Here is a 27,792-nt window from a genome sequence, read left to right as displayed (position 1 = left end):
CACATCTTTCATATTGACCCTTTCATATTGTGTGTAAAAAGCCCATCGATAGAGTTCTGACAGTGAGATATTGATGTGACCGTGAGCTGCAGTAAGATAACCTTCCTCCCTGAGCCTCAAACCTCCGTGGGCTTTCTTTCAATAGGACAGACAGGGGACAGGAGAGGGGGGCTTTAGGTTTGCACACTAGGGGGAGAGTAGGTGCTACAACAGGTATTCACTGGCACCCCTGCCTAAGGTAAGAGAATCCTAAAGGAAAGTCAAACTGCGGGTCGGGACATGGCTGAATGGAAGACATTAGACGGTGATCAAAACAAACAGCTGGGGGGATTAGAGGGAGGAAGGGGGGATTACTAGTAGAGTCATGCTTGTTTCAAGAAAAAAGGCAAACTGGTCACATGACCAAAACAAGACATGTCTCCCATCTAGCCAGCGTCAGAGGCAGGCAGCCCATGCATGCACACTAACCGAGACAGGCAGGTTGTTAAAAGGCATCCGAGATAAAAAAATTATAATAAAAAAAGGTCATAAAACAAAATAAACTGAGAGTCTATGAAGCAGAGAGGGGTGCAAGAACAACAAAAATAAACTATGTTTTTACAGTGCACATCATCACAGAGTAGCTTGGACACCAGCTGCTTCAAACTTACTTCCATATTGCTGTCTAGTGATCCTGCACTGCTGCGGCGCCCACGCTTGCCTGCCCGAGACATGCAATACCACAGATTAGAGATGGATAGGACAGCACTCCTGGATCAACTACAGAGGTTTAGGCAGCCCTCCTCTCCCCTAGGGGGCAGTGCAGGGGGTTGTGAGTAGTACACTGGAAACTGAGATAAAAGGGGCAGGGAGCGTGTGGGGGACCGGTTGATAGATAGGTAGGTATTACTGTCGCAAAGTCACGTCCATTATTTTAGCAGCTTTGTTGATATTTACTTAGGAGATAAAGAGAGATATTTGGTCTGTGTACTTTTACACTATTCATATTATATATCCTATCTTTCTGGTCATAAGCTTAGATGTTATAATGAAAATAAAACACAATTCTAAAGTTTGAATTTACTGCATTGCTCAACCTTAAATCATTTTTGCAACATTCAGCTGAGGACATCAGCATAACTACAAAGAGCTAAGCAATGTTAGTATCTCTAAACTACAACTAGTTAAGATAATTCATATATTTTTTCCCTGATAGAATGTGACAACATGGATTTAATGTTGTCACAAGATGTAGATTGTCATAAGGAAGGGTAACGGGTGGCTTTGTAGAGAGCCAATGGCAGTGACAGTCACGAAGGAGAAGAAACATCAAAAGCAATACAATGGCTGTTGCACATGAGGTGTACGAGCAAATACAGAAAAGGACCAAGAGCAAATAGAACGGTTTGCCACTGTTAGAGGCTCAGCCAATGGATACATGACCAGTCTTCACATATGGAGAAACCCAATGGGAATGGATATATCAGGAAGTACATAATGAGATGGAGAATGGCGAGAAAATAAAAACAGGAAATGACCACACTATCATGCCACGTCCTGCGTTGAGAAAGTTAGAGCTTAAACATACGCAAACACCTAGCTAAGACAGGAGGGCGGAAACACTACTATGTCGATCTATTAACTTCAGCACTGACTAGCCTTATCGTATCAGTATTTCAGTACAGTACCCAACATGACATTAGAAACAGAGCACATACATCCTAATGTGAGATACTGTAGAACTTCTATATGGATTTCATTACGTTATCATGATGTCTTAACATAACTGCGATCCAGAATGAATGACACGTTCTCAAGGTGATTTGCTTTAGAGTCCGAAATGCTATGTGAAACATTCTCGATATTCATGACAATGAGATGTTTGTTGTAATTTTGGAACCAGATCTCATCTTGCGTCACTTATTGTATGAGAACAGATCCCCATTGAATTCAGTGGGCTTGGATCACAGCAATACATGAGAGAATGACTGGTAATGAATAAAGGTGGATTAATTCAACATATAACAAGCAAGCCTTATCATGAAATGTTGTGACAAGAAAAGAGGGATTTAAGCATGAGAATGTGACACGTAAAAGTGCAAAAATCAAAGGTGTTCATTGAGATATAAAGTATATTTTGATTTAGATACAGGGGCGAGAGTCATCCTTCCTTCAATATCACTTTTCAGTGGAAAGGCAAACCCTCTAAAGTAGGCCTATGGATAACATCATACCAAATAGCTTATTAATTTAGAAAGTTATATTTTTCAAATGGCACAAACCTACTTCTGTTGTTTCAAATCCCAGGTTACGATAAAACTATTTCACATTGGGGTAGGGCACCAGTACCAGAAAATAATTTTAGGACTAAACTTACAGGACTTAAGCGCAATTATCCTGTCAAGTCTCACACTGCCCAGATACAGAATGCATTTAAGTTATTTAATAGGAACATCTCACTGGAATTACATTTTACTTGATCATCAATACAGCTTAGAGATGTCTGACATCAATTCAAGGTGCTATAAAACAATGTTGGATGCTCCGTGTTATATTACTATAGGACGAGTGAGGTGGTAAAAACAACAGAGGGTCTCTCGCAGGAAAGGACCCTCTTGTGAACACAATGATGACCTTTGACCTCACCTGCTTCGGAGAGGTCGCGGAGGGAGCTGCTGAGGGCGCTCCTCTTCAGGCCCTCGCCCATGGTGTAGGTGTCGTCCAGACTGGCACGGTTCATGTTGCCGTTGCCAGCCTCCTTCTTCAGCCCAGAGCTCTGGGACATACTGGGCCTCACCACCCCTTTCTGCTTCTCCAGCTCAGCTTTATATGAACATACATATGGGGAGAGAGTAAGGTAAAGATACTGTGTGTGTGTGTGTGTGTGTGTGTGTGTGTGTGTGTATGTTTCAGTGTTCATCTTCAAACATACAATACCTCTACATTTCCTCATATCATTTCATCACTGGCACTTGTCTTACTTTCATATAGATTATTACTATACATTCGGTAACTATTGCATTTACATAATAATCAAATGTAACATTGTAAAAGTGCACCTAAATCCTTTCGTACATTTGACTCATTCTTAAAAACAGTCTTCGGTGTGTTTCTCTTTGATAAATCACCTTCCGCAAACACAGTCCTCCTCGTGGTAGTCACCCTGTGAACTCTATAAACATTCCTCCTCATAAACAGAGTGAGTGATGAGGACCATGCCCTCTCTGCCTCTACTTGACTGAGTTTACATGGCCCGCAGCGGCCAGGGAGGGAGGGGTGGATGGAGAGAGGGAGAGAGGGAATGAGGGCGGGGGATAGAGAGCTAAAATGTCTGCTCACACTCTATCCTGTATTTCTCCATTTCCTGGACCTCGGCGATAGACTCTCGCAGGTCGTCAGTGAACTTCTTGCGGTCCTGGGGGTTGGGCGCGTTAAAGTTGATGAGGACTTTGATGTCGGCACCTGGTATGGCTGATGTAAGCCTGATTCCATTCCCGTAATCTGGTCCAAACACAGAGAGAGAGAGAGAGAGAGAGAGAGAGAGAGAGAGAGAGAGAGAGAGAGAGAGAGACCTTTAAAACTCGGGGCATCGACCACAAAGGAAGTTTAAAAGCGCGTTCTGAAAATCTGTCTGTTTTGAAAGTATAAACAGTGTCTCGTTCCATCATCACAGGATGGTTAGATGTATATAGATGTGCCAAATTGAACCCAGTGGGATGTACTATATAAGCATGCTGGGCTAACAACACATTGCGGAGATGGTGAATGCCCCCATTCTCATCCACAGGGCTGTAGTGGAGCAGGTTGAGAGCTTCAAGTTCCTTGGTGTCCACATCACCAACAAACTAACATAGTCTAAGCACACCAAGACAGTCGTGAAGAGGGCACGACAAAACCTATGGAGACTGAAAAGATTTGGCATGGGTCCTCAGATCCTGAAAATGTTCTACAGCTGCACCATCAAGAGCATCGTGACTGGTTGCATCCCCGCCTGGTATGGCAACTGCTCGGCCTCCGACCGCAAGGCACTACAGAGGGTAGTCTGTACGGCCCAGTACATCACTGGGGCCAAGCTTCCTGCCATCCAGGACCTCTATACCAGGTGGTGTCAGAGGAAGGCCCTAAAAATTGTCAAAGACTCCAGCCACCCTAGTCATAGACTAGGGCTGGGGCGGCAGGTAGCTTAGGTAGCTTAGTTGTTAAGAGCGTTGTGCCAGTAACCGAAAGGTCGCTGGTTCTAATCCCCGAGCCGACTAGGTGAAAAATCTGTCGATGTGCCCTTGAGCAAGACACTTAACCCTAATTGCTCCTGTAAGTCGCTCTGGATAAGAGCGTCTGCTAAATGACAAAAAAAAGTAATAATAATAATAAATAAGACTGTTCTCTCTGCTACCGCACGGCAAGCGGTACCAGAGCGCCAAGTCAAGGTCCAAGAGACTTCTAAACAGCTTCTACCCCCAAGCCATAAGATTCCTGAACATCTAATCAAATGGCTACCCAGACTATTTGCATTGCCCACCCCTCTTTTACACTGCTGCTACTCTCTGTTTATTATCTATGCATAGTCACTTTAATAACTCTACATACATGTACATATTACCCCAACTAACCGGTGCACATTGTCTCGGTACCGGTACCCCCTGTATATAGCCTTGCTATTGTTATTTTTACTGCTGCTCTTTAATTATTTGTTACTTTATTTCATATTATTTTATAATGTATTTTTTATGATTTTTTGGGGGTATTCTTCCTTAAAACTGCATTGTTGGTTAAGGGCTTGTAAGTAAGCATTTCACTGTAAGGTATACCTACACCTGTTGTATTCGGCGCATGTGCAAATAAAATTGGATTTGATTTGATTTGAATGGACAGGGAGAGGTCTGTTCTACTTACACTGGTTCTCAAACATCAGAACCTGCATCCCATACAGAGAGAAAGACTGCCGGAAGCTGTATGTCACAGAGTTCTTCTTCTTCTGGAAAATCTTTGTCACCTGCAACCAAATAAACACCCAAACAAGCACACAGACATGCGTTATACTGTGAGGGAAGAAAGAGATTGGAGAAACAAAAGAAAGGTTTGAACTGAAAGCTCATAGACTGTATTTCTTTGCCCATTGTTGTTGCTGTGAGGCTACTGTAGAATGACCATATTTGAATGACCATATTTAACACAGAACAGGACAGGACAGGACAGGACAGGACAGGACAGGACAGGACAGGAGAAAGGCAGGAGGGGACACCTACCACCAGAAGGTCATTAAACAGGAAAATCTCCCGCTGGTGCAGGCCTAGCTTCTGGAGCTTGTTGGGGTCTGGCACTTCAAACAGCCGACAGTAGCACACTAGCCTGCGATGGGGCAGGGACAGCACCTAGAAACCAACACAACAACATTACTCACTAACACTCAGAGGTCAGGCCCTGGGCTCAGGTCAAAGAGTAATATGACCCCAAATTGAAGTATAACTGTTGTTAAGGGCACATGCACGCACACACACACCCCTCAGCTATGCCAACAGAGAAATGAAAACACACAGTGAGCCTCCATTTTAGGATGATTTAGTGTGAGGAGTGCATGGGGAAATGGCTTTTAATGATGTCTGAATAGTGTCCTATAAACCCCCACGTGAGACTGTTTCTCCTTGTTACATTATTCATCTTAATGTATTAATTGTCGTTAGGAGAGGTGGTGTACTTTGTTTGGAAGTCAGGGGGACACAGAGTAATTAGACTAGGTTACCTTGGATCAAGACACGTCTGTCACTTACTCCCACAAAGAATGTGCCCATAAAACTTTAATACCAGGCAATTAAGACGGTATAAAACTGTCTTATTCATCCAATGAAAAGCAGGAGCCAGCTGATATCTAGATGTTTTTCCTCTAGTCTATTATTAGGTAAACAGTGTAATGGCAGTAGAACAGAAGCCTGTGAGCATGTAGGTTACAGAAGGTTACACTTCATTATTCTCTCAAATATATTCAGAACAATCTTTCAGCACATGTCTCACCCCTAAAACATTCATGACTAATAATACCCACTCGAACAAATGCTCTCTGTCTGTGGGAGGCTTCTGTGTGGGTAGGAGTGTGTGTGTATGTGTGCGTGTGTGAGTATGTGTGTATGTGAGGCGTCTGTGTGGTCTGGTCCTTGGCAGTGATACATGCTCGGCTCAGCACACAGTCAGTAAACAGTCCAGCTCACTGGCACCTAGGAATGTATATGTGTTGACTCTGTTTACAGGTGCATCACAGGAGATTCTGCTCATCTCAGTAATAGGTGTGGACTTTTAGGGGCAAGAAGACCCTTAATCCAACTAAAGCCATCTGAAACAACAAGTATCTACAGGACGGGGATTATTTGAGCCATTCTGATACAGTAAAACTGGGTGATGTTAATGTAGGCCGAGCACTAAACACATATAAATGGCCCTTGCGTTACATAGAGATTGCGGGGGAGTAAAACGACGCATAACAATGATATGGTGATTACATGCCAAAGTGTGAACATGTACTTACACATCCTATACCATGGTGGAGAGATCCAATCTGCAATGAGAGGACAGAGAAAAGATCAGAGGTGTTTAAGTGCATACGCCTAGAACCTGTTACATATCAACGCAGTACTGTACAATCGCATAACATCTCATACGTCATCTCGTTGATGGGGTCATGCAGATAATTCTGCCCTCTAAAGCTGTACGGTTGCAGCATGGTACAAGATCTGTCTGTCTGTCTGTCGGTTTATGTCTGTATGAGCCATGAGCCATCTATGTACAAACCACCCTCAAGGGAACCTCAAAGTAGGGCCTCAGTAGTCCTGTCTGTGAGTCAGTAATGAGTTGAATGAAGTGGTTTAAACAACTGAGGTGAAAACAAGATCTCTAGCTCTACAATACCAGTGGGACAGATACAGTACATTATTGTTTTTTTAATGTCCAGGTACTTCCCTGTACTGTCGGTCTTCTGAAGGTTTTGATACTGCCGTTTAGTGATGATGAGGGACCATTTTTCTTTGCATGATATTATAACGTGTGGGGCAGGAGTGATCCCCCTGCTCCTCCACTGGGAGATACGTGGAGTCCATCATCATGCTAAAATCAGTCTGGCTGGAGCTCCCTGGGGTATACAGGGTTAATCACTTTTTTTCCCCTTCTACCTTTACATGACTGAAACGACGCAATCACCATTGCACTGCACACTGCCCTATCGCACCTGGACAAGAGAAATACCTATGTAAGAATACATAGTAGTTCATCGACTACAGCTCAGCCTTCAACACCATAGTGCCCTCCAAGCTCATCACTAAGCTCAGGGCCCTGGGTCTGAACCCCAACCTGTGCAACTGGGTCCTGGACTTCCTGAAGGGCCGACCCCAAGTGGTGAAGGTAGGCCACAATACCTCCGCAATAGTGATCCTCAACACGGGGCCCCACAGGGGTGTGTCCTCAGCCCCCTCCTGTACTCCCTGTTCACCCATGACTGCGTGGCCACGCATGCCTCCAACTCAATCATCAAGTTTGCTGACGACAACAGTAGTAGGCTTGATTACCAACAACGACGAGACAGCCTACAGGGAGGAGGTGAGAGCCCTGGCGGAGTGGTGCCAGGAAACCTCTCTCAACGTCAACAAAACAAAGGTGCTGATTGTAGACTAAAGGAGACAGCAGAGAGAGCGCGATCCCATCCTCATCGACAGGGCCGAAGTAGAAAGGCTCAAGTTCCTCGGCGTGCACATCACTGACAACCTGAAATGGTCCCTTCACACAGAAGGCGCAACAGCGGCTCTTCAAACTCAGGAGGCTGAGGAAATTTGGCTTGGCCCCTAAGACCTTCACAAACATTTGAGTCTTAGTCACTGTTCTAGCCGGCTACCACCCGGTACTCTACCCTGAACCCTAGAGACTGCTGTCCTATGTACATAGTCACTGAAAATTGGTCACTTTAACAATGTTGACATACTGTTTTACCCACTTTATATGTGTATACTGTATTCTAGTCATTGAACACTGGTCACTTTAATAATGTTTACATACTGTTTTACCCACATTTAAGTACAGTGCATTCGGAAAGTATGCAGACCCCTTAACTTTTTACATTACAGCCTTATTCTAAAATTGATTAAATCGTTTTTTTCCCTTATCAATCGACACACAATACCCCATAATCACAAAGCAAAAACAGGTTTTTAGAAATTTACAAATGTATATATATATTTTTTACTGAAATATCACATTTACATAAGTATTCAGACCCTTTACTCAGTACTTTGTTGAAGCACCTTTGGCAGCGATTACAGCCTAGAGTCTTCTTGGGTATGATGCTACAAGCTTGGCACACCTGTATTTGGAGAGTTTCTCCCATTCTTCTCTGCAGATCCTCTCAAGCTCTATCAAGTTGGTTGGGGAGCGTCGCTGCACAGCTATTTTCAGGTCTTTCCAGAGATGTTCGATCGGGTTCAAGTTCAGGCGCTGGCTGGGCCACTCAAGGACATTCAGAGACTTGTCCCGAAACCACTCCTGCGTTGTCTTGGCTGAGTGCTTAGGGTCGTTGTCCTGCTGGTAGGTGAACCTTTGCCCCAGTCTGAGGTCCTGAGCGCTCTGGAGCAGCTTTTCATCAAGGATCTCTCTGTACTTTGCTCCGTTCATCTTTCCCTCGATCCTGACTAGTCTCCCAGTCCCTGCCGCTGAAAAACACCCCCACAGCATGATGCTGCCACCACCATGCTTCACCGTAGGGATGGTGCCAGGTTTCCTCCAGACGTGATGCTTGGCATTCAGGCCAAAGAGTTCAATCTTGTTTTCATCAGACCAGAAAATCTTATTTCTCATTGTCAGAGTCCTTTAGGTGCCTTTTGGCAAACTCCAAGCGGGTTGTCATGTGCCTTTTACTGAGGAGTGGCTTCTGTCTGGCCACTCTACCATATAGGCCTGATTGGTGGAGTGCTGCAGAGATGGATATCCTTCTGGAAGGTTCTCCCATCTCCACAGAGGTACTCTGGAGCTCTGTCAGAGTGACCATCGGGTTCTTGGTCACCTCCCTGACCAATGCCCTTCTCCCCCGATTGCTCAGTTTGGCCGGGCGGCCAGCTCTAGGAAGAGTCTTGGTGGTTCCAAACTTCTTCTATTTAAGAATGATGGAGGCCACTGTGTTCTTGGGGACCTTCAATGCCGTAGACATTTTTTGGTACCCTTCCCCAGATCTGTGCCTCGACACAATCCTGTCTCAGAGCTCTACGGACAATTCCTTCTACCTCATGGCTTGGTTTTTGCTCTGACATGCACTGTCAACTGTGGGACCTTATAGAGACAGGTGTGTGTCTTTCCGAATCATGTTCAATCAATTGAATTTACCACAGGCGGACTCCAATCAAGTTGTAGAAACATCTCAAGGATGATCAATGGAAACAGGATGCACCTGAGATCAATTTCGAGTCTCATAGCAAAGGGTCTGAATAATTATGTAAATAAGGTTTTCTGTTTTTCGAAACATTTCTAATAACCTGTTTCTGCTTTGTCATTATGGGGTATTGTGTGTAGATTGATGAGGAAAAACATTCATCTGTTTTAGAATAAGGATGTAACGCAACAAAATGTGGAAAAAGTCAAGGGGTCTGAATACTTTCTGAATGCACTGTATATACTGTATTCTAGTCATTGAACACTGGTCACTTTAATAATTTTTACATACTGTTTTACCCACTTTATATGTACAGTTGAAGTCGGATGTTTACATACACCTTAGCCAAATACATTTAAACTCAGTTTTACATAACTCCTGACATTTAATCCTAGTAAAAATTCCCTGTCTTAGGTCAGGTAGGATCACCACTTTATTTTAAGAATGTGAAATGTCAGAATAATAGTAGAGAGAATGATTTAGTTCAGCTTTTATTTCTTTCAACACATTCCCAGTGGGTCAGAAGTTTACATACACTCAATTAGTATTTGGTAGCGTTGCCTTTAAATTGTTTAACTTGGGTCAAATGTTTCGGGCAGCCTTCCACAAGCTTCCCACAATAAGTGGGGTGAATTTTGGCCCATTCCTCCTGACAGAGCTGGTGTAACTGAGTCAGGTTTGTAGGCCTCCTTGCTTGCACACGCTTTTCAGTTCTGCCCACACATTTTCTATAGGATTGAGGTTAGGGCTTTGTGATGGCCACTCCAACACCTTGACTTTGTTGTCCTTAAGCCATTTTGCCACAACTTTGGAAGTATGCTTGGGGTCATTGTCCATTTGGAAGACCCATTTGCGACCAAGCTTTAACTTCCTGACTGATGTCTTGAGATGTTGCTTCAATATATCCACATAATTTTCCTACCTCATGATGCCATCTATTGTGTGAAGTGCACCAGTCCCTCCTGCAGCAAAGCACCCCCACAGCATGATGCTGCCACCCCCGTGCTTCACGGTTGGGATGGTGTTCTTCGGCTTGCAAGCGTTCCCCTTTTTCCTCCAAACATAATGATGGTCATTATGGCCAAACAGTTCTATTTTTGTTTCATCAGACCAGAGGACATTTCTCCAAAAAGTACTTTTGTACCTGTTTCCTCCAGCATCTTCACAAGGTCCTTTGCTGTTGTTCTGTGATTGATTTGCACTTTTCGCACCAAAGTACGATCATCTCTAGGAGACAGAATGCGTGTCCTTCCTGAGCGGATTGACGGCTGCGTGGTCCCATGGTGTTTATACTTGCATACTATTGTTTGTACAGATGAACGTGGTACCTTCAGGCGTTTGGAAATTGCTCCCAAGGATGAACCAGACTTGTGGAGGTCTACAATTTTCTTTCTGAGGTCTTGACTGATTTCTTTTGATTTTCCCATGATGTCAAGCTAAGAGGCACGGAGTTTGAAGGTAGGCCTTGAAATACATCCACAGGTACACCTCCAATTGACTCAAATGATGTCAATTAGCCTATCAGAAGCTTCTAAAGCCATGACATCATTTTCTGGAATTTTCCAAGCTGTTTAAAGGCACAGTCAATTTAGTGTATGTAATCTTCTGACCCACTGGAATTGTTATACAGTGAATTATAAGTGAAATAATCTGTCTGTAAACAATTGTTGGAAAAATTAATTGTGTCATGCACAAAGTAGATGTCCTAACCGACTTACCAACACTATAGTTTGTTAACAAGAAATTTGTGGAGTGGTTGAAAAACAAGTTTTAATGACTCCAACCTAAGTGTATGTAAACTTCCGACTTCAACTGTATATACTGTATTCTAGTCATGGCTCATCCTATATACAGTGCTTTCACACCCCTTGACTTTTTCCACATTTGGTTGTGTTACAGCCTGAATTTAAAATGGTTTAATTTAGATTTTTTAGTCAATGACCTACACACAATACCCCATTATGTGAAAGAGGAAAACCTGGTTCAGTCTGCTTTCCACCAGACACTGGGAGATGAATTCACCTTTCAGCATAATAACCTAAAACACAAGGCTAAATCTACACTGGAGTTGTTTACCAAGAAGACAGTGAATGTTCCTGAGTGGCCGAGTTACAGTTTTGAATTAAATCTGCTTGAAAATGGTTGTCTAGCAATGACCAACAACCAATTTGACAGAGCTTGAAGAATAATGGGCAAATATTGTACAATCAAGGATCTGCACAGCTCTTAGGGTGTTTTCACCTATAGTCCTCTTTAAAATAACTGATCTCAGTCCTCTTTAAAGTGAAATAACTCCGTTCTCTGTTTCACACTGCCTTTGAATGAGGACTCAACTGTTTTGCCAGTTCACTTCACCTATTTGGTGGACCGAGTCCTCTTTGCATTCCCATTGCTATGTTTATAAAGGAACCTAGATCTTTTCAACATGCACTCTGGATTTTTACCAATTGCAGAACACGCCATTCAATCAGAATGTGTAATCGGACAGCTAGCTATAGCTACTTACATTTTGGAAGCTAACAGATTGCATTTAGTTAAAATATGAGACATACTGTAATAATTGCAATCAGAAGATACTATTAACATGCAAACTTGATTGGTAACAGAATAAATAGCAATAGAATAACTTCAAAATAAATAATGTTGTAATTGAAAATTATACACCCAAGGTAGGCTACTGCCCCTTTAAGAGCTAGAATAGATTGTACCCCATGTTGTGATTCACACCAAATATATTCTCTTCTCACACTATTCAAACCCCACAATCAATAAACAGCGTATGAAGCTCTCATAGTCTACAGATCACATATTACAAACAAATAATCTGAACTAAAAAGTCCACACATTTTGGAATTTCTTTGTGTCCTTAACAATCGCAAAAAAATTCTGCGAACCTACACATCATCATCTCTCTTTTGTGGCACCAATGTGAGGGTTTATGGCAGGGGAAACAGTGTTGCAGTAGTCTAATGTGTGGTGTGGGAATAATGACAAGCAAACCTGGGGAGCTTTGCATCTACATTGTCCTATAAAAGGGAACCGGACCGCGGAATTCAAGTGAACCAAACTCAGACCACCTCTCGAGATGGTCACAGTTCGGTTTGCTTTGGGGGCTCTTTTGAGGGGTCTGAATTCCTTTGGAGTATTCACACTGCACAAAAAAAATTAGCGAAACGCACAGAGTTCACTAAAAGTGTCTGAAAGGGACCAAGTGTGAAAACACCCTTAGAGACTAACCAAGAAAGACTCACATCTGTAAATCGCTGCCAAAGGTGATTCTAACATGTATTGACTGAGGGGTGTGAATACTTATGGGTTATTGTGTGTAGATGGGTGAGCAATTGTATTTAATCCATTTGTCCGGTCTCTGATATTGCTCATTCTGATATTTGTTAAATATATATTGTTGGATTATGTGTGTATTTTTTTTATTTTTTATTGCTAGTTATTACTGCATTGGAGCTATAAACACAAGCATTTAGCTGCACCTGCGATAACATCTGCAAATCTGTGTATGCGACCAATACAATTTGATGTTCTCCCTCTGTTTTCAGGTAAAGTACAGGCTATGCCTTTTCACTATACTAAGTGTTATATTAGTGTAATAAGGCATTAATGAGACACCTAGGGAACACAGAACCTCTCTCTGTCTGTCTGTCTGTCTGTCTGTCTGTCTGTCTGTCTGTCTGTCTGTCTGTCTGTCTGTCTGTAAGGGAAGTTTATATGGTGGGAGTGTGCTGCTGATGAGTTGGGTCTCATTCTTCATTAGACTGCAGAGGTGGCTGACACCTCTCAAGGGCTGTGGGTGTGTTAAAGTCACCAGCGTGAAGGTCTCAGCACTGCAGTACTAGAGCCACAAGAGGACCCCGCTGCTGCCAGAGGACAGCCAATACAGTACTGCATAAATCCTCCTCATCTTTCTGTAAGGATGAACACAAGGGTTTGTACTCCAACTGCAGGGGAAGAGGTGATAACTTAAAATATGACCAGTGGCACGTTTTCATGGATGCCAAGGGAATTAACCAAGAAAAAAACATAAAAAATAATGTATTTCGTCTCTCTGTGTTTCATAAATGTCCTTCAATTCGCAAGAGGCTGAATGTATCTCACGGAGTAAGCATTCGAGCAAACGAAACAGCTCCCCTCTGTCTCAGTATGTGCAGCGTATCTACAGTGCCTTCAGAAAGTATTCATACCCTTTGACTTATTGCACACTTTGATGTGTTAAAGCCTGAATTCAAAATTGATTAAATGGATTTTTTTTCTCTCACCCATCTACACACATTTTTTTGTCCCCATAAGGACAAAGTGAAAACATGTTTTCAGAAATGTATTGAAAATGAAATCCAGAAATATCTCATTTACATAAGTATTCACACCCTTGAGTCAATACATGTTAGAATCACCTTTGGCAGCGATTACAGCTGTGAGTCTTTCTGGGTAAGTCTCTAAGAGCTTTGCACACCTGGATTGTACAATTTTTGCACATTATTCTATTCATAATTCTTCAAGCTCTGTCAAATTAGTTGTTGATCGTTGCTAGATAACCATTTTCAAGTCTTGCCATAGATTTTCACGCAGATTTAAGTCAAAACTTTAACTTGGCCACTCAGGAACATTCACTGTCTTCTTGGTAAGCAACTCCAGGGCAATGCAAATAGTCCGGGTAGCCATGATTAGCTGTTCAGGAGTCTTATGGCTTGGGGGTAGAAGCTGTTAAGAAGCCTTTTGGACCTAGACTTGGCGCTCCGGTACCGCTTGCCGTGCGGTAGCAGAGAGAACAGTCTATGACTAGGGTGGCAGGAGTCTTTGATAGTTTTTAGGGCCTTCCTCTGACACCGCCTGGTATAGAGGTCCTGGATGACAGGAAGCTTGGCCCCAGTGATGTACTGGGCCGTACGCACTACCCTCTGTAGTGCTTTGCGGTCATAGGCCGAGCAGTTGCCATACCAGGCGGTGATGCAACCAGTCAGGATGCTCTCAATGGTGCAGCTGTATAACTTTTTGAGGATCTGAGGACCCATGCCAACTCTTTTCAGTCTCCTGAGGGGGAATAGGCTTTGTCATTCCCTCTTCACGACTGTCTTGGTGTGTTTGGACCATGATAGTTTGTTGGTGATGTGGACACCAAGAAACTTGAAGCTCTCCACCTGTTCCACTACAGCCCGTCGATGAGAATGGGGGCGTGCTCAGTCCTCTTTTTTTTTTTCCTGTAGTCCACAATCATCTCATTTGTCTTGATCACGTTGAGGGAGAGGTTGTTATCCTGGCACCACACGGCCACGTCTCTGACCTCCTCCCTATAGGCTGTCTCATCATTGTTGGTGATCAGGCCTACCACTGTTGTGTCGTCAGCAAACTTAATGATGGTGTTGGAGTCTGGCCATGCAGTCATGGCAGTCATGCCTGGCCATGCATTCATGGGTGAACAGGGAGTACAGGAGGGGACAGAGCACGCACCCCTGAGGGGCCCTTGTGTTGAGGGTCAGCGTGGCAGATGTGTTGTTACCTACCCTTACCACCTGGGGGCGACCCGTCAGGAAGTCCAGGATCCAGTTGCAGAGGGAGGTGTTTAGTCCCAGGGTCCTTAGCTTAGTGATGAGCTTTGAGGGTACTATGGTGTTGAACGCTGAGCTGTAGTCAATGAATAGCATTCTCACGTAGGTGTTCCTCTTGTCCAGGTGGGAAAGGGCATTGTGGAGTGCAATAGAGATTGCATCATCTGTGGATTTGTTGGGGCGGTATGCAAATTGGAGTGGGTTTCTGGGATAATGGTGTTGATGTGAGCCATGACCAGCCTTTCAAAGCACTTCATGGCTACAGACGTGAGTGCTATGGGTCGGTAGTCATTTAGGTAGGTTATCTTAGTGTTCTTGGGCACAGGGGCTATGGTGGTCTGCTTGAAACATTTTGGTATTACAGACTCAGTCAGGGACATATTGAAAATGTCAGTGAAGACACTTGCCAGTTGGTCAGTGCATGCTCGGAGTACACGTCCTGGTAATCCGTCTGGCCCTGCGGCCTTGTGAATGTTGACCTGCTTAAAAGTCTTACTCACATCGGCTACAGAGAGCTTGATCACATAGTCATCCGGAACAGCTGATGCTCTCATGCATGCTTCAGTGTTGCTTGCCTCGAAGCGAGCATAGAAGTGATTTAGCTCGTCTGGTAGGCTTGTGTCACTGGGCAGCTCGCGGCTGTGCTTCCCTTTGTAGTCTGTAATAGTTTTCAAGCCCTTCCACATCCGACGAGCGTCAGAGCCGGTGTAGTAATATTCAATCTTAGTCCTGTATTGACTCTTTGCCTGTTTGTTGGTTCGTCGGAGGGCATAGCGGGATTTCTTATAAACGTCCGGGTTAGCGTCCCGCTCCTTGAAAGCAGCAGCTCTACCCTTTAGCTCAGTGCGGATGTTGCCTGTAATCCATGGCTTCTGGTTGGGGTGTGTATGTACGGTCACTGTGGGGACGACGTCATTGATGCACTTATTGATGAAGCCAGTGACTGATGTGGTGTACTCCTCAATGCTATCGGAAGAATCCCGGAACATATTCCAGTCTGTGCTAGCAAAACAGTCCTGTAGCTTAGCATCTGCGTCATCTGACCACTTCCTTATTAACCGAGTCACTGGTGCTTCTGCTTTAGTTTTTGCTTAAAAGCAGGAATCAGGAGGATAGAGTTATGGTCAGATTTGCCAAATGGAGGGCGAGGGAGAGCTTTGTAAGCGTCTCTGTGTGTGGAGTAAAGGTGGACTAGAGTTTTTTTCCCTCTGGTTGCACATTTAACATGCTGGTAGAAATGAGGTATAACGGATTTAAGCTTCCCTGCATTAAAGTCCCCGGCCACTAGGAGCGCTGCCTCTGGATGAGCATTTCCTGTTTACTTATGGCCTTATACAGCTCATTGAGTGCAATCTTAGTGCCTGCATCGTTTTGTGGTGGTAAATAGACCGCTACGAAAAATATAGATGAAAACTCTCTTGGTAAATAGTGTGGTCTACAGCTTATCATGAGATACTCTACCACAGGCGAGCAAAACCTTGAGACTTCCTTAGTATTAGATTTGATGCACCAGCTGTTGTTTACAAATATACACAGACCGCCTTATTAAGTACATTTTTACTCCTGAACCTATTTAGGTTTGACATAACAAAGGAGTTGAATACTTATTGACTCAAGACATTTCAGATTTTCATTTTTAATTCATGAGTAAAACGTTCTAAAAATATAATTCCACTTTGACATTATGGGGTATTGTGTGTAGGCCAGTGACCAAAAATCTCAATTTAATACATTAAAAAAATTCATGCTGTAACACAACAAAATGTGGAAAAGGGGTGTGAATATGTGTCAAGGGGTGTGAATATTTTCCGAAGGCACTGTATCTGTTGCTGTCTGGTCAGAAAGAGTATGACATTGTTGCCGCCCATAGCATTGAATGCAAGGGAAGCCAACAAGCATTTGGCCTCCCTTGATCATTTTATAATAGCCAAGCTAAACTGAGTGAGCTCAGCTGTGAATGGTCCAGGCACACCAACCAAAAAAAAAAATGTCAAAGGAAGCCAGTTTGGATTTGGCTGCAGACCAATCACATCACATCGGGCTCCCGAGTGGCGCAATGGTCTAAGGCACTGCATCTCAGTGCTTGAGGCGTCACTACAGACCCACTGGTTCGATTCCAGGCAGTATCACAACCGGCCGTGATTGGGAGTCCCATAGGGCGGCGCACAATTGGCCCAGCGTCGTCTGAGTTTGGCAGGTGTAGGCCGTCATTGTAAATAAGAATTTGTTCTTAACTGACTTGCCTAGTTAAATAAAGGTAAAATAAAATAAAAAAATAAAATCACAAGCCAAACGTCATTATTGACAGATTTTTTTAGTTGAATTGTTGAATCTTGTTGTGTTGTTGTTCTCCTGTAGCTAGCTAGCTAAAATCACCCCTTTCCTAAATTATCCATCAATGGAGATAGGGATTTGGACTAATTCTCCGTACTGGTCAATGATTATAACGGCTATTCTGATCCAACCATAAATTCATAAATTGTGCCCATGGCCTGAAAGGATGGAAGTTCAACATGTAGCTAGATGTAGTATGCTAATGTTAACTAGCTGGCCCGGCGTATCGTTGCCCATTAAAGGAAGTTAGGCTACCGAGCAAGTATTTTAGCCAGTTAGCCTAGGACAACAAAAACTAAAAGCGTGTACTGTATGACAGAGTCATAGACCGTTTAGGCAACATGAAAGAGGAGGATGGCATTGGCGTTTCTCTAAAAGTAGGGTGAGTTAACATGTTTTTTCTCCTTGCACACACACACACACAGAAATCAGTACCATGGACAGCCACATCATATTTAGCTTACGTTGATTGGACTAAATTGTTTTTGGTATCTTTTAGTTTACACTGTATTAGACTAAGCATAGGTGATAAGATAATGTTGAAGTTTAAATGGTGCTGGAATAGTGGAGGCAGCTCGTTTTCTTTGCGACTTGCGGTAACTCTCCGTGGATCTAAATCAATAATTTCGGAAACATTACCTTGCTTGACCATGCTGTAGGTCACGTAACTCTTTGTTACATGCAATATGTTTTGTGGACTTCACCAGACAGATGTTGCTTTCCAGCTTTGTGATGAAACAAAGGTGAGGTTGAATTTATTCTACCACTGTGTCTTCTTATTGTCTCGACCTTAGGCCTATATATCACGGTGGCAAGGCATATGAACTAACAGGTTATACAGCAAACAATGCAATTATCACAACACATAGGTTTGTAATATGGCTTCTTTTTCCTGGATTGGCTTCCCCAGTGATTTTACCCACGCTCCGCTACTGAGTATGACAGTGTGTGGATAAAGGCCCAACCCTCTCTCTCTCCATGGATAAATGCGTGTCTTAGGGCTGTATTTGACAAACCGAAAGCAATAGTTAATCGCGGGGCTGTGGAGCGACACATTTAATTAAGATGAGTCATGCCAGTGTAAACCCAAGGGCGTTTCCGGCATCTGCCTTGTGTCAAACACTATGCAAAAAGTGCTACAGCAGAGTTTTAGTTAAGTTGTCTGTTCCTCACCGGTTTCTTCCCCACTATGAGTTTCTCCACCTTCTGAACCTGAGACACGTGGTCCTCGTTGGTCTTCAGCTCCCTCTTCCTGATCCTTTCATATATTCCTACCAGAGTCTCCCTGGGGATTTCCTCCCCATCGTCCACCCCTGGGGAGGAGAGGAGACAACTGTTACACACACACACACACACACACACACACACAGAGGCACACACACACACACACACACAGAGGCACACACACACACAGAGGCACACACACGCACTTTGTCCTTTTAATTTAGACTGAGAATATCAATCCCTCTTAGCCAATTACTTCTTGTTGTTTTACCATTACTGACACTCATCGCGATAGATGATGAATCAGCCCGTCATGCTTTATTTCTCGAATAAAATCTCAAATGCCAAGCAAAAGACAACAAATAGTTGACTGTGCTTCTATCACACTGCTCACCCAAGAATAAGAAATGCTAATGTGATTGAGTGAAGGAGCAATAAATCAGCGTTTTAACACATTTCTATCATAGTCAGCGATCTTTTTTAAACCCAAACACCTCTATCTCAAACAGCCACTCACAGCCTGCCCTTGTGAACTGCCAGACGCTGCCAGATAGTGAAATGCAATTTTAACACACGTAACATGACAGCCTCTTCAGATAGTCAACATGCTGCCGTCACCCGCCCTATGAAAAAGGTATTATTTTAATCTGTGTGTGATGAAAATGTTGCTTTCATGATTGAAATGCTAATCACGTAGCACAAATAAACAATATTGTCGTGACAGAACAGTAGCATTCTGTCTGTGGACTGTGGAGCCTGTAGCTTATTCTCTGCCCCACTTCTGTCCTGCTGAGCTGGAGTGGATATGCGTTTTCTCCTTTTAATCCAGATAGATAGCATTGTTACAGGTGTGCCTTGTTAAAGCGGTGAAGCAATCACATTGTGAATGTCCTACACTCACTTGATGCAGTTTTTAGTTGATTTTATCATTCTTTATTTTCTCTAAAGTATGTAGAGGACAATGTCTCCGTTTTGTCTTCAGAAACCCTGACATTCCCTCCTCTCTCTCACCTCGGAGGTTCTTGACGAAGTCCTCCAGCTTCATCTTCCTCTCTGGCTTGACGTTGGGGCTGTACATGTCTGTGTTGAGGAGGATGATGGCGAAGGCCAGGATGAAGATGGTGTCAGGGTTCCGGAACTGTCGCACCACCGTGGGGTTACAGATACAGTAGCGTTGGCTGGAATAAAGAGAAACAGGAAAGGGAGATGACATCACACGTCAGAGGTCGAAAGAGTCAGAGGCCTTTGACATAAAGAGCCATCATAGAATGCATTTGAATATAAAACTTGTTTTTGTCCACACAATGTCAACATTTGTCTTGTTGACTTGATGGTGAAAATTCTGTAAGGTCAGGATACAATGCATCAGATGAAGGTCAATAACTGTCAGCATTGTGTGTGTACCATGTCATCATTATTGCAGCATTGCGTGAGGAAGTGTCCTATTTACTCAAGCAAAAGTAACTGAAACACTGAGTCCCTATACGCATTAATAAGTAATTTAGCCAACACAGTGTTGTGAGCAAAGCCAGCAGTGACTTGCATTTCCAATACATTGGTCAATGTTTGCATTACATTTGAAAATGTAATGCAAAAGAGTGAAGAACTATTAGTCACTCGTAAGAGATGAAACATTATCCGAAACTAATGTGCAGTAACACTAGCGATTATAGTATTTTGGTTGATGTTGATTACACTGTTATAATTTTTTTTATGCTAACACTGACCTGTGTTACCCTCTTGGCCAAACCTGTCTATGTGAATAGCCTCTCATCCTCAGTCTACATGGGTGCTTATATGTCCCCCCATCCTAACCTGGCTGTCTACCTAGTATATGCTTCTCTGACCTGTGTATCTGTTGTCTCACCTGTAGGCTTCGATGAGGCGCTCCACCTTCTGGGCCTCTCCCTGGACCCGGATGTGGTTCTGGAACTTTCTCAGTGCCTCGTCCAGCTCCATTGACGAAAAATCCATCTCATCCACCACACAGCTGGAACACACACACAACCAACCAACCAATTAATTCCCTAACCAACAAATATGTAACTGATTTGTATAGTATTTCAAGCTGGAATCCTTAATTGAAACAATAACAAAGCGGTCACCCCACCTCTGTTTTGGTAAAAAGCTGAGGGATGGGCCTGGAGAAATGTAACCACTCTCAAAATCAAAGTGAGCGCTATGTATGCAAGGACTGACCATCCATGATATACAAATTAAAGTTTTAACCATGTTTTGAGGATATACAGTGTTCGTTTACATTTACTTTGTTTACAAACAGTGGAGTATAAGCTTCAAGAATCAATGGGTATATATTATTATTATTATTATTATTATTATTATTATTTTATTTTTGGGGGGTAGATTAGCTTAATATTGCAGATAGATTGTAACTTCTATCAATGTAATTGTCTGCATCACTTCCAATCCCCCATGTTTTTTATATATATACTCCCCTTTATTACTTTTCAACCCCGCCATCCTTTCCCTACTTGGGGTAAATTAGTGAACAACAATACCCAGGCCTCTACTTACAGCCTATACATACTATCTACACCTTATGGACACAGTCCATTTTACAATAATTCTATTTTATTAGTTTTTTTTGTTTTTGCTCCTGAACTTCTACTCTCAACCTCTCCGATCATTTTTATGATGTCCATCCGGTTTGCTTCTATATGCCATAGCTTTCTAACTGTGCTCTTTCCCAAAAGCTCCCAACATACAACCTATATACTTATTACGGACACAGTATGCTTACATTATTAGTTATCTTGTTATTATTTGTTGTTATTTGTTATTAGTCCCATCCTTCAACTCCATTCAATACCTCCCATCTATATCTTAACACCATCCATATAGGATTTCTATTTGCCATATATATTTCAACCGTACTGTGATGTTTTACAAAAGTTCTGAACCTTTCTATTCTCATTGCTTCTACAGATTGTGATTTAAAAATAAACATTTTTGCTAAAAGTATTATTATATTATTGATCGATTGACTATGACTTTTCAGATCACCCAGTTATGCTATCTGCAAGGTTAGCTCCAGGTAAATATTGCAATCCTTTAGCCATTCCTGGACCTGTGACCAAAAACAAGCTACAAATGGACAGAACCAAAACAAATGATCTAATGATTCTGTCTCTTCACAGCAAAATCTGCAGAGCTGGGAAGATTGTATTCCCCATATAAATAACATTCTATTGGTAGCAAGAATTTTATATAATAATTTAAATTGAAAGATAAAATTTTTTGAATCCGGTGTCGTTTTGCGTGTCAGTTCATAAACACTATGCCATGGGATCGGTACGTCAAAATTCTCTTCCTAACTATTTTGCAATCTATATGGGACGGCTGTCAATCCTTTGGTCCTTAAGTGAAACTGATATACTTTTTCATTTATCACAGTTTTCCTTAACCAATTATGTTCTTTAATGCAAGGCCGACAGACAAGTTCCTTACTTTCTCCCCCTTCCTCTAGTACAAATCTACATGTGGAAAAGTGGTTATTACAAAAGTCAATCTCATTCACTACCCAGCTGAAACACGCGGATCAGGGGGGCATTCTGCACCCAGCAGTTCAAGATTTGTCCAAATCTGACAGGGAACCACCTAATAGTCCTTTTAAAATGACATGAAGCACATTTGAGCGAGGCCAAGTGTGAGGAGCAGCAGATTGTTGAGAGAAGCAGAGTGTGGACATTCTACTAGGCTGGCCCAAGGCCACAGATATACAAAGTTCGGCCATCTTAGTTTGAGATGTAGAATTTTAATGGGCACATTGTTGGCACCAATTGTTCCAAGACAATTACCTCCCAGTTAGGATATAAATTAGGAGCGGTGAATGCGAAGATGGAGGATAGTTTGCTGAACTCGGTACAGTACATCTATTGTTCTGGCCTGGCCTACAGTATAATGCTATCTGTGCAAGGCATTATTGTGATCTCCCAATCGATGGTGGATTGATAGACAATAACGAGTGTCCAGAGATTTTCCTGGTCCGGTCACATGACCTGGCCTTTAAAAATGACCAATCAACAGTACTCACTCCAGGACGTCTCTGTTGAACTGTTTCTGACGGTTGCCCAGGAACTCTCCAATCATCTGCCTGCTCAGACCCTTCCTCTGAAGCAGGAAGTGAGCCACACCCACAGGTGTGTCCGGGACGAACCCTCTCTCAGTCAGGTACTGGACGCCTTTCTCTGGCTTCCTGCAGACACACACACACAAGAAAGGAGGGTTAGTGTTTATAGTGAAGCAGACACAATAAGACTGACACCCAAGGTGACCCTACTGAAAAAGGTCTAGCGTGACATCAAAATTAGGCCTTTCTAAAGCATGCGTGTCCTTATGTGACCTATCCTGTCATTCTACAGAGCCAAGTGTGGTGTTTCATTCTGTGACTGATAGGAAGTGGCCACAGCAGGAACAGGGTGGTTCATATTTAATAAGGGCACAGAAAATAGAGCAACTCTGTCTGGCTGTATGTAGTAGAGGATAAACTGATGGACTGCAAAAGTGCATCTGTCTGAATTTCTCATCTACAGTATATCAGTCCTATAAGTAGACATGAGTCTACAAAGAGATTATGCGAATGCACAAATATATGCCTTACCTATAGGCCTACCATATGCATTTTTTCATTTTCATAGGACTTGTCTTTAACCTTGCTAATTTACTTGAGTTAGACTGATTGCCTTATATTGTGTGGCCCAAATACAACCCTGATAACTGTAGGTAGGTCTATGAGGAACCCTCTGCTCACTGACCCTTAATTAAACCAATCAGTGGCCAACCACGTTAGCACTCTGTCAGAGCTGAGCACCTACTTGTTGAAGAGGTTCAGGCCGATGCGATAGTGCCTCTTGCGGATCACATCGTTGCTGAAGACCGGCGAGTCCCAGCTGTTGCGTGTCTCTTTGTGGTACGTCTGCTTGCTGAGTGTCTGCTCCCTTAGGCTGTCCCTGGATGACTCAGAGCTGCAGTTGATAGTGTCGTTGGAGTTAGACGTGCTGTTGATGCTGTCGTTATCCCCGTCCGAGAAGTCAGACTCAGACTTGCTCTGCCGATTGGCCGAGCCGTTGATGGCCAGGTGGCTTTCCAGCGCCCGGTGGCGGTGGCGGAGGGGCGCCTCGTCGTCCCGGGAGGCCGCCCGCGGGGGTGGGCCATGAGAGATGTGTTTGGGGCTGGCCTGGGAGGATGCCACGATGTGGCTGCCCCCGTGCGGCTCATAGACGGGCGGCCGTTTGACGGAGCTGCGGTCAGAGCGGTCACTGTGTTCGGCGGAGCTGTCACTGGGCGGCTCGATGGTCAGCAGGGGGAGGTGGTCCACCCTGAGCCGCTGCTCCTGGCACTCCAGGGAGGGTGTGCTGCGGCAGCTGGTGTCCGTGTCACGCCCCTCGTCTTTGGGGTCCAGGGGCCAGTACTCTTGGGAGGAGTTGGCTGAGCGCAGGCGGAGGTCTGACTCAATGCTGGAGGGCTGGTCAGCTGACCCTCGCGACAGCCCCATAGAGGGAGACAGCTCCTCCTCATCGATAAACAGAGTCACATCGCTGTAGGATGCCATCATGTCCTCTCGCATGCGTCCCGTCGCCCCGCGGTGAGGCTTCACCTGATAGGCCACCTCCCTCTCCACCTTGGGGCAGCCCATGGCCTCAGGGTCAAGACCCTCGTCTCCCTGCTGGCTGCGACAGTTCAAGGCGTCGTCGATGGACTCGGCCAGAGACTTCACCTGCCTGGAGAAGGCGTCCTCCAGCTCCGTGATGGCGTCAGTCAGGTCGTTCTGGGAGGCAGGGTGAGACGCCATGTTGGCCTGGTGGTGGACCTCCAGGTCCCCGCACTCAGACTGTACCAAGGCTAGGGGGGTGCCGTCGTCTGTCAGGGACACCTGTTTCCCCTCAAAGTAGGAGCTGTGGACTTTCTCAGGGCCCTCGAAGGAGAACTGCATCCTCATGTTGGACAGAACGATGCGTCGGGACATGCGGTTCTCAGACATAGAACTCCTGAGACGCTCAAAGTTCTTGTTCATCTGGTACTGGCGGAAGGCTGTCTGGATGGTGCGGGCTGCATGCCGGGTTATGAAGCGTCCGCCATATTTACGCTCCAGCATCTCCACCTGACGGACAGAGGAGAACAGATTATCACAACTTCTTGATTATAGGACAATGATTACAGCGCAACACCATTTCACAAATGATGACCAATGCTCAAACACTTGTGGGACTGAATTGAGCTTGCCAGGGAAAATGGCTATCATTTCTTAGTAATACAAATTTCAAGAATGAGCAGAGAACTTGTAGCAAAGCAATGCCACTGTTCTTTCTCTCTCAAAGGTATCTGTAGATGCTCAGTTAGAGTGTGTGTAGTGTGGTCAATGATACAGTAGTTCAGTAAGGGAGATTTTTTCTTCTTCTGTATTTTAACAGGGAGTCCTATTGAGACCAAGGTCTCTTTTGCAAGGGAGGCCTGCATCTTACAATTACACAACAAATTACACATAGGAAATACAACTAAAAATTATAAAAAAATACAACTAAAAAACACACTTATGAAAAACATTCCTCAGCAAAGAGGTCCTCAATCAACACTGAGCTGCCCGAAAGGCACCAATACATCCATTTGTAGGGAACTCTGAAGATTGTTCCATACATGGAGTGCAAAGAAACAAAAAGCTGTTTTTCCAAAGTCTGTAGCAACAGACGGAATTTCCAGAGTTAGCCATCCCTGTGATCTGGTTTGGCAACTCGTACTTCATGGATAATTAAAGATGTCAGGTAATGTGGGAGTTTGTGCAAAATGGCTTTATAAGTGTATATATAGGACATACAGTATATAGGTTAGGACATCTGTATAGATGTTGATAAGTGGGTCTGAAGACAATGAAACAGTGATACCCTACCTGCTTGTCCTGGAGGTCAGCGGAGAGCTCATAGCCCTCGGAGAGCGAACGGGAGCGTTTGATGGCCTCCTCCTCGGCCTGCTTGCGGAGGATGGACTGCGAGTGCTGGAGCTTGGGCCTGCGGGGGGGCCGCTGGGGGCCCGGCTGCACCCCGTGGCCGTAGAGGGGGCCCTCGAAGCGGTCTGGGCTTATCACTGGACCCCTGTAGCTTGCTCCGCCGTCGCTCTCACTGGGCCGTGCATCCCCCTCCACACTGCAATGCCACAGAGAAAGAGATACACAGTTAGTCTACTGCGACTACACAGCCAGAAATACAGTTACTCAAGTGTTCAGCCTTCACCAGACTGCAATGATACAGAGAAATACAGTCACTCAAAGCTTTCATAGCCTGTGCTCATCCACTGCCCTCTCAATACTCATCCCACACTGACACAAATTGAGTAGGCATCTCATCCATTATTACTCTAGAACCTATTAAGTACGGTAATCACCACCAACATTGACCATTCAGTACTCTTTTGGCACTGTCATTATTTCATAGTGTGTATATTACTTTAAACACTGTGCTGCTGAATCAGTTCAGGAAATGTCTACGAATGAAGTACCCACGGCATGAATTCCAACTAAGCTGTGGATGTCTAAATGAAAACAGCCAATGGAAACAGTGAGGGCTGAAGTCCGTGTTCCTGTGTGTTTAGAAACTTCATTAAAGAGCCAATACTGCATAGTTGGTGGTAAAGCAGCATTCAGCAACAACACGACTCACATGGGTAAATACGGCAGTTGTTTCTCAGAAGTGCTGATACTTATATATTTCTAGACACAGCCTACATCAGCTTCTCAACACTGTGCACTGATTAAAAGCGCATGTAAGTGGGTCTGCCTTGATTACTATTTGAAATATGACTGTAACGGCCCTATTCATTCTCTAACACGTCACCAACCCAATCTCTATGAATAAATTCAACACAGTCAGGATATTGATAAAAACATGATCACACAGCAGTAAGAATGAAGTAGAGCATCAACAAACTAACCAGAGCAACCCTTCAACCCAGCATATAGTCAAACAGGAGAGGGTACTCACTCACGCTTACATTCAACAGTGGGAGAAGACTGCTTCTTCACACGCAGAGACATCCTGTTCTCGATGAACTGCCAACTCTTCCTCCATGCCTTGTCCACCATGACTGCCTACAGGAGTCGAGTACACACTCACAGCAGCTCCTCCAGGAAACTCAGTCTGCACCAGGCAGTTCAAAGGTCAACCAGTGACCAATGACAGTTACATCATGTTTGGCATATAGGTGCCTCACTTCTACTAAAGTGAGTACAATAAATATTCCAAAGTCCAGTTTGAGCACACGGCGACAAGGTAAATATATCAAACGTTAACAATAATTTGGAACCGACAAATGAAAATCGATTCAATGAGTCAACGTGGAAGGGTGTATGGGAGTGGGAGGTGGCTTCACAATGTAACTCCTGTCTTAACTCTTGTCATGGGTGCTTTCACTTTAACACAGAATGTGTTGTGGTTTGAATAGTGACCTCACCTGTTAGTGTACACCTGATACACCCCTTGTTTCTTAGGTACATAAAACCGCAGCCCTCGTCATACAGGAGACTGCCAACTACAGAGTTATAGCCAGGAGGATTTGTTTATGGTTGTACACTACAAATAAGGAAATTAATCTTCAAGTTGCAATACAAACTACAGCCAGTGTGACTTTTAGCAATGGTTTTATAGTTTAGCAATGATGTTTCCAATTTTCATTATATGCTAAATGAGAAATAGTGATACTGCACAATTGTTTATAGAAATTGATATTCAGACTATTAGTGAATTTGACTCATCTTACAACACCCAAAGTAACAAACAAGGTTGTTTCCCTATAACATGTGACCTAGAAAAAGGTCACAGCTGACTACAGTGTCAATCCCCTGACCATGACCAGTGTATTTCCAGCCTTATAGTGGGATGTCGTTACTTTTAAAGTCTAACCACAGTAACTGTATAGAATACTCACAACACACCCTTCTGCCTCCCAAACACATACTGACGCCATGTTTACACCCTCAGTAAAGGTTTAGTAGGCCCTCCAACTGCCTGATTAAAATGTAGGGGCCTTCTGACTGATAAATGGGCACTAGCACTACTAACGTATGCATACCACAGCTAAGGAGTCACAGGGGTTAACACATGAAAGGCATCGAGGAAACGGCCAAAGACACTTCATCGTCAATGGAGCTCAATCAGTTTAAAACTTATCTGAAAGGGACACATTGTGCTTTGGGAGGCCTTTGTATTCGTTTTAGACATTCAACAGCCTCTCAACCAAACAGCGAAGTGTGATTTCTGTAAACATGTTGGTGGACGTGGCTCTACAGCAGAC

At 43.8% G+C, this 27,792-nt stretch overlaps 1 protein-coding gene across 1 annotated transcript in view; it reads right to left on the bottom strand.

Annotated features, from left to right (window-relative positions):
* LOC311147911 (IQ motif and SEC7 domain-containing protein 1-like) overlaps positions 1-26,764 on the bottom strand; it is a 28,241-nt gene extending 1,477 nt beyond the window's left edge. The window contains 13 exon segments of the mRNA XM_084184750.1: positions 651-700; positions 2,626-2,802; positions 3,319-3,480; positions 4,873-4,972; positions 5,226-5,351; positions 6,497-6,526; positions 18,442-18,581; positions 19,504-19,670; positions 20,360-20,482; positions 22,547-22,708; positions 23,328-24,613; positions 25,397-25,649; positions 26,484-26,764. Coding sequence (XP_084040876.1) covers positions 651-700; positions 2,626-2,802; positions 3,319-3,480; positions 4,873-4,972; positions 5,226-5,351; positions 6,497-6,526; positions 18,442-18,581; positions 19,504-19,670; positions 20,360-20,482; positions 22,547-22,708; positions 23,328-24,613; positions 25,397-25,649; positions 26,484-26,584 — 2,877 coding nt within the window. The 5' untranslated portion in view covers positions 26,585-26,764.
* Between the last annotated feature and the right edge of the window lie 1,028 nt (positions 26,765-27,792).

This window comes from Coregonus lavaretus (assembly GCF_964263955.1).
Source record: "Coregonus lavaretus genome assembly, chromosome: 20".
NCBI classification, from domain to species: Eukaryota; Metazoa; Chordata; class Actinopteri; order Salmoniformes; family Salmonidae; genus Coregonus; species Coregonus lavaretus.
The sequence above is the reverse complement of the archived record's forward strand: the minus strand, read 5'-3'. Positions and strand labels throughout refer to the sequence as shown.